At 36.9% G+C, this 12,207-nt stretch overlaps 1 protein-coding gene across 1 annotated transcript in view; it reads left to right on the forward strand.

Annotated features, from left to right (window-relative positions):
* Window positions 1-12,207, forward strand: part of TFCP2 (transcription factor CP2) — a 56,477-nt gene that overhangs the window by 20,784 nt on the left and 23,486 nt on the right. Inside the window, exons 2-4 of the mRNA XM_036759673.1 lie at window positions 7,845-7,996; window positions 8,397-8,473; window positions 9,954-10,059. Coding sequence (XP_036615568.1) covers window positions 7,845-7,996; window positions 8,397-8,473; window positions 9,954-10,059 — 335 coding nt within the window. The remainder of the gene's footprint in view (window positions 1-7,844; window positions 7,997-8,396; window positions 8,474-9,953; window positions 10,060-12,207) is intronic.

Genomic DNA, 12,207 nt, shown 5'->3' on the forward strand with positions numbered 1-12,207 from the left:
TCTAGATATTTTGATACTTTGATAGATTTGTGTATTCATCATTATGGACATCCCTCCAGTAGTACAGATTGTAGCACATCCATGTCTTTGCATCCTGTGTGATTCTTGATCATGTTATATTCTATTTTGGGAGCATAGCTCTCCGATGATACCTTCTATGCTGTGTCTCCTGGTAAGTTCTTCATTGCTAATATGCTATAGTTTATTCACATTAGCTATGTGCCCCTTCGTTGCCCTTTGGTTGAACCTCAGATTTGTTGTTATTGTTTGTCCTTCATTCTGGAAGAGGACCATGACATCAGGAAGGTGATGCCATGACTTGCAAGTGAGTTGAATTTAAGTGAGGGAGGGCTGTGCAAAATCACCAGCCTCACTTTCTGCTCCGGAGCTCCCTGGGTCCACTGGGAAGATATCAATCAGGATGAGTAGAGATGGCCTTGAACCTCAGATTTACACTTTGGGGAGATGTGTGGTGACTCACAATCAAACAGCACCACTGCAAGAATATTGATGTTTAAAAGAAGGTCCTTTTTTTAAAGGAAAAATTTGAGATCATCAAAAGCACTGCATAGTTTCCCAACTACAATCTGACTCATTTTCCTCCTGTTCACTTCCGTGCCCATTTCACTGTCAATCCGTAGTGTCTGTCTAAGATGTATACACTGATGGACTAGCTTTATGGATTGTTCATTCAACTGCTTATTGTAATTTAGACAATAAACATTCTTTATCCACTTAGTTTTTCCTTTGTAGCCAAAGGTCAAAGTGAATAAGGATTTTATTTAAGAAGCTTCTTTAGTGTTCTGGGGCTTTAGGCTATCAGCACATTGTTAGTCACAAACATGAGCATCTGAAGAACATAAACCATCTATAGGGAATCCCTCTTCCAGTTGGACTCTTAAGCTTCCTGTCCTCTATGACAGTGACAAACATATTTGGTAAGCATGTGTCTTTGTTATAGGCCTTGCTTATTACAGTCAGAGGGTCATTGAACATAATTCTCGTCTTTCAAATAATCTTGTGGAAAAACACCTTGTCAGAAGAGAGCCTTTAAATGGCATTTATCTCTACCAAAGTAACTCATTTATATGTTGCCTTAATGTCTGTTACAACTATTTTTTAAAAAATGCTTTTGTATAGTTAAGAATAATAAATATAGTAGGAATTTGTATTTGCTTTACTTTATAGTCGGTATGACTTTAAAGATATTCTTTTGTACATTATCATTGGCAAGAGCTTGCCTCTTTTCATACTTCATCAAGGATATCCTCAGTGTGTATGTAGATGATTCTCATAAAAATTTTGTAAAAATGAGATAGTAGTTGATATAGGTTAATAGTAATAATTTTCTTAATTTTTTTATTTAATAACTAAGGCCAGTATTGTTTTTTGGATAACATCAAATACTAAGTATATGGTACTATCCCATGTATTTTAAGAATTGGTCCCTCAGTACCTTCAGTATGAATGACCTCTTTGTGTACAGTACTAAGACTATTCTACCTACTCTTCATTTTTTTAATGCCATTTCTACTCCTCATGCAGCAGCAAATCAGGCACTGATGTAGAGTACCAATGTCATGTACACTGTCATGGAGAATAGGATTTGTTGTCTTTACATTTCTCACTTTACTTGCTATTTTCCTTCCATTTACATCGATATTCTTGGGAAGATCTGGCTTAATTGAGTCTCTTGCCAGATTTTCTGTAAATTTGTTTTTCTTCCTGCTGGTTCTTGGTGTTTTGTTTTGATTTGTTTTGTTTTAATAAAGGCAATACTGCAAATAATCTCCCACCATTCCCCTCTGCAAAATTTTGCAAATTACTTTATATTCTAAAGGAGTGTCAGTTATGTGATACAGGTGTTTAGTGTAATATAGTGGTCTACCATAATGGATTTTCCCTAACTTGCATATACCTTTGAGGAAGGTACAAACATGTTAGTCTCCAAATTTAGTTCCCTTTTGGATTGTCTTCAATACAAAAAAGGAGCCCGGATGTATCACTTCCTTTGGTTTTAACCTCTTTGTGCCACACTTACTTTCAATGTAGAGAAAATTTGAACCAGCAAAAGTTTGAACAACTCTGGTTTAAGTTTTTACAGTCTGAAAGTTTCTGAGAAAGACAGACTTCACTTGGTTGTGCCAAACAAAATTTTAACCCTAAATTTAGATTTAGAGAAATTTTATAGAATACTTTTTAAATCACAGGAATTGCAACACCCAAATAAGAGCTCTAAATGACAGCTCTTCTGCTTAGTCATGATGGGCTAGATATTATTGCCAGGTTCTCCTGAGTATGATTAGCAAGTGGTGCTTTAATCAGACCTTGCCTGTCAGTGACATTTGAGGAAAAAAGTTTATTTGTAAACAGTGAGCTGTTGCCATGCTGCAGAAGTCATAATTAGCTTTAGTAATATATTCCAGGTGATCTTCACTAAGCTTTTGAGGAAAGGTATACTTTTTTTTTTCCTGGTCATTTTTGTCAGGAAGTGCTGTGGTAGGAAAATTGCTCATTTAAAGTAAAAAAAAATTATATAAATCTAAAGATTTTCAAATTGACCCTTGGTGTATTATTGTTTTATTTATCTTAGTCCTTTCTAATTTCTTACCCAGCCTTAATCACTGAATAGGTGTTGCCTCAGACAAAATGAGACCTGGGAAAGACCTTAACTTAAAAAGGCCAGGGTCCCCCACTGCATCCAGGGCCTTCTCCATTTGTCCTGATCTGTAACTTGCCACTGGACCCAGATGACTCTGGAGGAGAAAGTGAGTCTGGTGACCTTGCTCAGCCCTGCTTCACTCAAATCCAATTCACTTGCAAGGCAAGCCATCACCTTCTTGATGTCATTGGTCCTCTTCGAGAACAAAGAATAAACAGCATTCTTATCCAAAACTCTTCTGTGGACAGTTTGGGAAAAATTTGAGACGCATAAGAACCTTGTAAAGCACCAAGTTTTGTTTCTTTGTTTTGTTTTGTTTTTTAGTTTGTTTTTGTAGGTACAACACATCATTTTTGTTACGTAATTGGTACAGAAGGACAAGAATTCCTTCTCTTCCATTTGGTCTGGTGAAGGAGAGCAGTCTTTGTGGGAGGGCAGACAGTTCAATTCAGTCAACATTTATTGTGCTGCTGTGTGCCAGACACTGTGCTAGGCACTGCGGATACAAATAAGAAAAAGAAAAACAGTTCCTGCCCTCTAGGAGACTTTAATCTCGTTGGAGAAGACAACCTACAAAAGAAAGTTGGAAAGGGTCGGGGGGAACATTTGGAGACACATCAGGGGGAATCTTGTTCCTTGTTCCATGAAGTTGCAACCCTGCAGAGCTGCAGATGGAAAGTGGAATGACCTGGAGAGTCCAAATGATGCCCTCTACAAAGAAAAGCTTTGACAGGAGTTTAGTGTATCACGCTCCAACCAGAAAGGAGAGGCTGCTGAGGGAGGTGGGAAGGAATTGAGTTGGCAGCACAGTGATGAGATTTGGAGAGATCAGCTTAAACTGGGCAGGGCATCTTGTCAGAGCTGCAGGTGGTTAAAAAGAAAAAAAGAAAGGACAGTGCTTCTTCTGTCCTTTAAAATACTTCCTTAACAATCTGTAGAAGCTGTGTAGTTTATTAACTCTGGTTTGCATGTAGGGAAGGAGGTAGATGAATTTAATTATCTGAATTAAAATAATAACAGTCCTGCTGCTTAGGCGTCAGCAGAAGAGAATTTTGTTATTTATTTATTTTTTTAGTATTCAAATTTTGCTCTAGCTTTATAGGCTAAACAAATCCAATCATTAGTACTTGTTTACATACTATTATTGGAAATAGTAGTTCTATGTAGATTCATATGAATTTTAATAGTTTAATAGTTTTTGCCTGACTGCAATAGCCTTGAAATAGTCTAGTGATTTTAAAGTCAGAAGACCTGGGTTCATGTCCTGGCTCTACTATGTAGCAAATCATTTAACCTCCCTAGGCCTCAGTTTCCTCATCACAGGTAGGAGTAAGGTTGAACTACATGATCTCTTCTGTCTCTAAGTTCTATGATCCTTTGAATGTGTAGAAGTGAATTGATGAGTACTTGACAGAGATGAGATGGGATGTGGTACTTATAAGGAATTTTGACATTTCATCTGATTTAGTCTTTTTGCTTTTGTATAATCAGCCACTTTAGTCAATAATCAACATAGACCACATTTCAAGGGCATGTTGAAGAGTTGTCTAACACAATCCTGTCTCTACCTCTTAGCAGATTTTAGATTTAAGGTTCTAGCTCATCCTCAGACTTCTTTAAGAGAGTTTTTTTAATCATATCTGTCTGTTAGACCAGTTTTGCAAGCTAGAGATCCTTAGAACTCAAATAATGTGGGGCATACTCTGAATCTCATATTCTATAGTCACAGCTAGTTTTACTCAATATTAGTGGAGGATAATGTCCTGATCCCTTGAGAACTACATATACATGGACTCATCCTGAACCTTTTCACCTCAACACACAATTTTGGGCCTGAAAGGATCTTAAGCAGGACAGTAATTTTCAACCCTGCTTTTTGTAACCATTGGATATTTTTCAGTGATCAAGTATATCAAAATAAAGTGTATTCTCAAAATAAAATTAGCTTTAATTCACTTAAATATGTGCGTGCACACACACACACACACACACACACATCAATCATACAGTACTTCTGGTTAGAACTGGTAGAGGAGGGAGCAGGTACATGAACTCAAATGAACAAAGACTGAAACTCCCTAAAGGTTGGATTAACTGAGTCTAGTGCATCTCCCTGCTTCAAGGCAGGGCTGTTATTTTTTAGGTGCATCATAAAGATTCTCTTGTGGTCCCAGGGTTTGGGGTGGGTTTTTCATTATCGCCACCAATCCCCAATCTTGACACAGTCAGTCACCTTAACCAAGTGATAACTTTCAATTCTGGACCTCTAAGCAAATTTTTCTGTCTGAAACAAAATTTGAAGTCATCCCTTGTAACAAAGAATAAAAGAAAAAAGCAGCATATCAACCATACATAGTATATGTAGTATTCTGTATCCATGATCCCTTGCCTCTACAAATAAGGCAAATAAGGTGCATTTTTTCATATCTTCTTAAGGGACAAACTTTGTCATTATAATTACACCAAGTTCAGGCATTTTTTTTTGTTGGGTCTTTTTTAATTATTGCTGTCGTGTCCATTGTTTTCCTGGGATTTTTTTTTCTACTTCATAGTGTATTGATTCATATGTCTTCCTATGTTTTTCTGAATTCTTCATATTCCTGGTCTCTTCATGTCATAATAAGGACTCCATTACATTCATTTCTTTGTAGCAGTGAAATTATGAGTCCAGTCTTATGTCTTGCTATTTTTTTTACCCATTCCCCAATTGATGGGCATCTACTTTGTTCTAATTCTTTTCTACCACAAAAAGTTCTGCTATGGTTTTTTGGGTTTTTTTGTTTTTGTTTTTGTTTTTGGTGTATAAATCTTTCTGTCTTTAACCTTGTTGGAGTATATGCATAGGCTTGGGATTTCTGGATCATAGAGTATGGGTATCTTGGTCATTAGTTTAGTGTAATTCCAAATTGCTATCCAGAATGATGAGAGCCATTCACTACTCCACCAATATTACATTACTGTCTCTGTCTTGAACATTAACTATCCCCCTCTTTTGTGACCATCTTTGCCAATTTAAGCACTATTTTTAATAGGTTCCTCCTACCATCTACTAACTTAAGAATGTTGCCCAGATACACTGTTGTGGTGTATTGGTAATTAAGGTGGGACTTTTTTTTTTTTTTTTACTGTTTTCTGTTTTAGAAATGCTAAAGTAATCAAACGCCTTTGATTAAACCTTACTAGGTGCAAAGCCCCAGGCCCATACCCTTTTGCTGATTAGGTACGAATCCTTCAGGCTCTGAACAGGGTATAAAAATCCAGAGGTTAGCATTTTGTCTGGGGCTCTCATTGGAGGAGTGTCGGTGTGGAGACTCTGGGTAGCCATTAAGGAGCCCCCCGGCTTTGAAGAAACCCAAATGTTTGGTTTGGGGGCTTTCACTCACTGGAAGAGTGGCACGTGACTCTGGGCAAGCCATTGTAACTACCCCCCCTCCCCAGCTTTGCTAACCCAGATGATGGTTTGTATTTGGTCTGTTTATAATGTATGTTTGTGATTTGTTTGTATTTGCTCTGAAGTTCAGGTTGCTAGCTTTTCCTCCTGAACTAAGTGAATGCTATTTGTATGTGTGATTAAAGTGAGATTGTTAACCCCTTAAAATTACTTTCCTTATTAAAGCAGATCAAAAGAACCTGTGCTGGCAGCTCTTGTTGCTAGTCTTGTTGGGTCTTACACCCCACAACAGCTGCTAGCCAAATTGTAGTTACATGAAGCAATATGTATTTTTTTTTAATTATTCTATCTGTGCTGAGGAAGAATTAGCAATGGATGCCATATGGAATCAGCAGACCTGTATTCAAAACTTAACTGTGGTGTGTAGTTGTTATTATTGGCTTGTGATTGTGGAGAAGCTGCCTATTTTGAATTTGTTTCCTCATTTGCAAAACAGATCAATATTTATTAATATTTGTCAATATTTATTCAAGAAGTATTTATTATTTACTATGTTCAAAGCACTGTGCTTAATGTAGAGGATGCAGAGATGAAAACCAGTGTAATTCAAGAAGTGCTTACTTCTGATAGGTAGAGAAGATACGTTTTGTTATATTGAACTACAACAACTCTTTTTTAAATGAATTTTTAATATTTTCTGTTTCTGCCATCACCATACTATCCCATGTGTCCCTCTCCTGCCCCGAGAGCTATCCCACATGACAAATGGTATTTTTTTAGAGAGGAAATAAAACTCAGCATAATTAATCAATACATTGAAAAAGTTTGAAATCACTTGCAATGTGTAACATCTGTGGACCTCCCAATTCCAGAAAAAGGGTAGGTTGGTAGTATCTTCTGATATCTCTTCTTTCAAATCCTACTTGATCTTTATAATTTTTTTTACATTTAGTTTTGATTTTTTGGTTTTGTTCTTTTCCATTTACATTGTTGTAGTCACTATGTATATTGTTTTCTTGGTTCTGTTTACTTTACCCTGCATCAGTTCATATAGAGCTTTCCATGCTTCTCTGTTTTCATCACACACATCGTTTCTTACAGCACAGTAATATTGCATTACATTCATGTACCACAATTTTTTAGGCATTCCCTAATCAATGGGCATCTACTTTATTTCCAGTTCTTAACTGTCACAAAAAGTGCGGCTATAAATATTTGGCATATATGGGGACTTTTTTGCTTATCAGTGGCTTTGGACAAATCTTTCAAACTCTGGGCTTTAATTTCCTCAGCTATAAAATAAGGCCGTTGATGTAGATAGTTTCTAATATCCCTTCTAGTTCTAAGTTCCATGACCCTAAGTTGGCAGAGATGTATGCTTAAGACAGGTAAAATGAAAAGACATGCGAGATTTGGGGAGGGGAAGAGGAACCATATCCACTCTGGGATCAGGGATGACATTGTGAAATGTGACACCTCACCAGAATTGTTGTGTGGAAAACACTTTGTAAACTATTAGCCATTATATAAATGTGAGTTACTAGTGTTATTATTGATGTGTCATTTGAATTTGTTAGTTAAAATGCAACTTATGTAAACAGTCTCTTTTACTTTGTAGACTAAATCAGACCTAACTGGTTATAATATTTATGGGATTTTCAAGGTTTGGTTTGGTTTTTTAATTGGTGGTAGTTGTTAAGCTGTTACATTCAGTTAACTTACAATGAGAATTAATCCCTTTTTATAACATTGTCCAGTGTTTTTGAAAGTTATTTGTTTCTTTTGTTTTAGTGATGTCCTTGCATTGCCCATTTTTAAACAAGAAGAGTCAAGTTTACCACCTGACGATGAGAATAAAATCCTACCTTTCCAGTATGTGCTTTGTGCTGCTACCTCTCCTGCAGTAAAGCTCCATGATGAAACACTCACATATCTCAATCAAGGTGAAGTATTTTTTTTGTCATTAATATTAACAAGCTCCTCTGCATTCATATCATTGTACAATACTAGTTTAACTTCTTCTGAAGATGGTTGTTGTGACTAGTTCTACTAAAAGGTTACCCCCAAGGGTCTTTTCAGTTGTAATGCCAATCTAATTCCTGCCAGCAATGCAGAGAAAAAATTAATGGATTTATCTTTCTAGTTTCTCCTATCCACTTGTCCTTCTTGTTTCTAATCAAGTTCCACTTTTCCCCCATCTTAGTAATAATTTGATTACAGAACACTTTATTTTGTGATCATAATTAAAACCAGTTGAAAATTTACTTTTTATAAATCTTAACAAGTTTGTTTTTGCTGAACTGTTGGCTTCCCTCATAAACATGTAATCTTTATTTCTTCTAGGACAGTCTTATGAAATCCGAATGCTGGACAACAGGAAACTTGGAGAACTTCCAGAAATCAATGGCAAGTTAGTGAAGGTAAAGGAAAGAGAAGAAGCCACTTGCTCATACAATTTTCTCTCTGCCCTATTTGAGACAAAAAATTTCCTAGTCTCTAGTACATCCCATTTACTACAATTTGCTGACTAGATATGCTGATCTGAGGAAGCCAAGATGAAACCCTTTGAAGCCCACTAATATTTCAGCAATGGACAGCTCTGTCCACTTACTCTGTTTAATGTTATTAGTGAAGGTCTAGTTGCTGTCTGAAAAGCCTCAGGATGGTGAACGCTTACCCTTCCATCATCATTGTTGGTCTCCGAGGCGTAATGTAAAACAAACTGCTGCCATGAAGGAAGCAAGTTCTCTGAGAGCTTTGAAAGCAGTCTTCTTTTTCCCACTGGATATATAGAAGCTATTGCTGCTATGATAGCGGCTGTAACTGGAGCTCTGTTGATGTTGGGTTGTTTCAGTTGTGTCTGACTTTTCCTGACCCTATTTTGGGGGATTTTCTTGGCAGAGATACTGGAGTGGTTTGCTATTTCCTTCTCCAGCTCATTTTACAGATGAGGAACTGAGGTAAACAGGGTTAAGTGACTTGTCCAGGGTCACACAACTAATAAATGTCTGAGGCCAGATTTGAACTCATGAAGATGAGTCTTCCTGACTGTAAGCCCAGCACTCTATCCACTGTGCCACCTAGCTGCCCATAACTAGAGGTACGGTTAGAATAATAGCTCTTTCCATGTTGTGAAATGTGACAGAAAAGAAGCATGATGATGCAAATAGGATCCACGCCTGCCTTTTATGCTTACTTAGTTTTAACGTGTCAGTTTGCAAATTTTTCTTATGCATCAGCAAATCTGGGCCAATTGTAGTATATGATTAGCAGAGGAAAAAAAGGTTTAGTATAGTGATCCCTGATGCTTCTTTGGCATCAGAAGTACCATTTCAGTCAAGTTTCAAATAGTGGACACCACTGCTATAACAGTTAGGAAATCTGGGTCAGTGAACAGGTTTCTAATGATATAGGGCTTTCTGATACAGGCAGGACCTTCAATAGGAATATGATGCTCAAAAGAAGAGCATAAAGAAGATGAGGTCCAGCAACAGACTTAGGCTAACCATGGTTAATTTTGTTTTCTCGTCACTGATTTGCCTGTTCTGAACAGCCAGGATGGAGCAACATCTTTAACAAACATAGTCATAGTATTTAGAGCTAGAAAGAATCTTAAAGAATATCTAATCCAACCCTTTAGTTTTACAGATGAGAAAACTGAGGCCCAGGGAGATTATATGACTTTCCCACACAGTTAGCAGAGCTGAGATTTGAACCCATGTCCTCTGACTCCATATCTAGTTCTTGTGCCTGCTGCACCAAAGCTGCTTTTCATAGGGTCATAGAACTTTAAAGCTGGTGAGACCTTAGAAATCATCTATCTGTACCTTCTTGGTAATACTGATAACCTTGGAGGATACATATATCCTATTATTAATGGTTTTTGTCTTTTCTTTCCAGAGTATATTTCGAGTGGTGTTCCATGACAGACGACTGCAGTACACTGAGCATCAGCAGCTTGAGGGCTGGAGATGGAACAGGCCAGGGGATAGAATCCTTGATATAGGTGAATTGGGAGAATGTGCTACTGAGGGAATGCATTTAGCTACAGTAAAGAAACGGTTTTATTTGACTATTATTTCAAAATACTTCATGAATTTTCTGAGCATCAAAACTGGAAATTATTATTGTAAATAGTATGAAAAAACAATTAACCTTGAAAGAGAAGTTGAAGTTTTAAACTCTTATTTATATGTCCTAATTGCACTTGCTACTCCCAAGAAATGCTAGGAGATCCCTAGGTCTTTAAGCTCTATAAGAGCAGGATTTATGACATATCTTCTCTAATTACTCAGTCAGTCACTCAACAAGCACTGAGTGCCTACCAGGCACTGTGCTAGGTGCTGGTAGAACACACACAGTTTATCAAATATCCTTCCCCTTAGGGAGCTTCTTTTCTATTTGGGGAAACAACATGTACCCAGAGAAGTATATACAAAATAGATATAAAAGAAAACAAGATAACTTTGGTGTGGAGGGAGAACTAGCTGCTCAGGGACCAGGAAAGGCCTCATGGAGGAGGTGGTCCTTGGGCTGAACCTTACAGGCAACTGGCAGTTCTGAGAGATGGAGGTGAAAAAGCCTGCATTCCCAAATAGGGGATCAACCTGTGCTAAAGTCACGGTGTTAGGAAATGGAATGTCATGTATAAGGGACAGCAGGAAAGTCAACTTTGGCTAGACTGAAGAATGTATAAAGTGCTTAATATGTAAAAAGCCTGTAGAGGTTATTTGTTGCCAGAAGAGTTAAATGCTGGACAGAGTATATTGCTTTGTATAGTAGGGAGCCACTGGAATTTATGGAACAGGGAGTGATAATGTCAGAAATAGTAAGTATTTTGTATATAATAGACAAAAATGTGTATTGAGTTGAATTTAATTAAATGGATAGCACTATAAAAAGAAATCAGATTTCTTCTCCCCCTTCCCCTTGTATCCTACAAGGATGAGACAGGTTCAGAAAAAGGCAGGTGAGGGAAGAACCATCAGGGACATTCTTCTACTCTTTTTTCAAGGGTGGCTTGGGAATTTTCTTCAAATGGCTACAAGGTATAGAGCAAGTCCAGCTATTTAGTTTTACCAGATACAACACATTATTTAATTTTCTTTTTTTAAACTTATTTTTTCTCAATTAACAAGCATACATTTTCTCTCTGGAGCTCTCATGTCTCCTTCCACACACCAAAAAAACCAACAACCAGAAACCAAAGAGAAAAATGAAGAGAAACAAAACCATTGTAATGCATATTCATAGGAGTGGTTTTGTTGTGTTTTGATGACATTAAAAGGAAAAAAAGGAATATTCTGGAAAAGAAGTTGGCATGAAGAGGACAGAGACATATTCATATTACATTGTATTATATGTTATATTCATAATCAAATAAAAAAATTCCAACATTAGCTGTGTCCAGAAATGTATATCTCATTTTACATCTTGAATCCATCATCTACCTCTGTTAGGAAATAGGTAAATATGATTATCTTAGGTCGTTGCATCAATCAAAGTTCTGAAGTTTTTCAAAGTTGCTTCCTTTTACAGTGTTGTTGTTATATAAATTATTCTGGTTCTACTCACTTCCCTTTGGATCAGTTCATAGAAGTCTTCCCTGGTCTGGTCTCTCTGAAACCATCCCTTTTATCCTTTATTATGACACAATAGGATTCTGTTACTTTCATGTACCATACTTTGTTTCAGCTGTTCCCCAACCCCTTATTTCTAATTCTCTGCCACAAGAGCTTTTATAAATGTTTATCTTCTTTCTTTGATCATTTTGAGCGGTACAGACTTAACAGTGATATCACTGTTAAAGGGCATTCACAATTGAGTAATCTGTTGGGGGGGGGGGGCATAGTTCCAAATTGCTTTCTGGAATGGCTAGACCAGTTCAGAATTGTACTAGTAGTACCTTTTTTTCCCCTCCAACTCCTCCAACATTTGTTATTTTTGTTTTTCATTAACTTTGTCGGTCTTGTTGATGTGAGGTGGAACCTCACAGTTACTTTAACTTGCATTTCTCTATTATTATTTGCATTTTTCTTATTATTAAGAGCATATTTCAATTGGAGCATTTTTAATGTGGCTACTGGTAGCTTATATTTCTTCTTTTGAATACTGTTCATATCCTTTCTGCACTATTAATTAGAAAGTGACTTAC

This window comes from Trichosurus vulpecula, chromosome 5 (genome assembly GCF_011100635.1).
Source record: "Trichosurus vulpecula isolate mTriVul1 chromosome 5, mTriVul1.pri, whole genome shotgun sequence".
Classification (NCBI taxonomy): domain Eukaryota; kingdom Metazoa; phylum Chordata; class Mammalia; order Diprotodontia; family Phalangeridae; genus Trichosurus; species Trichosurus vulpecula.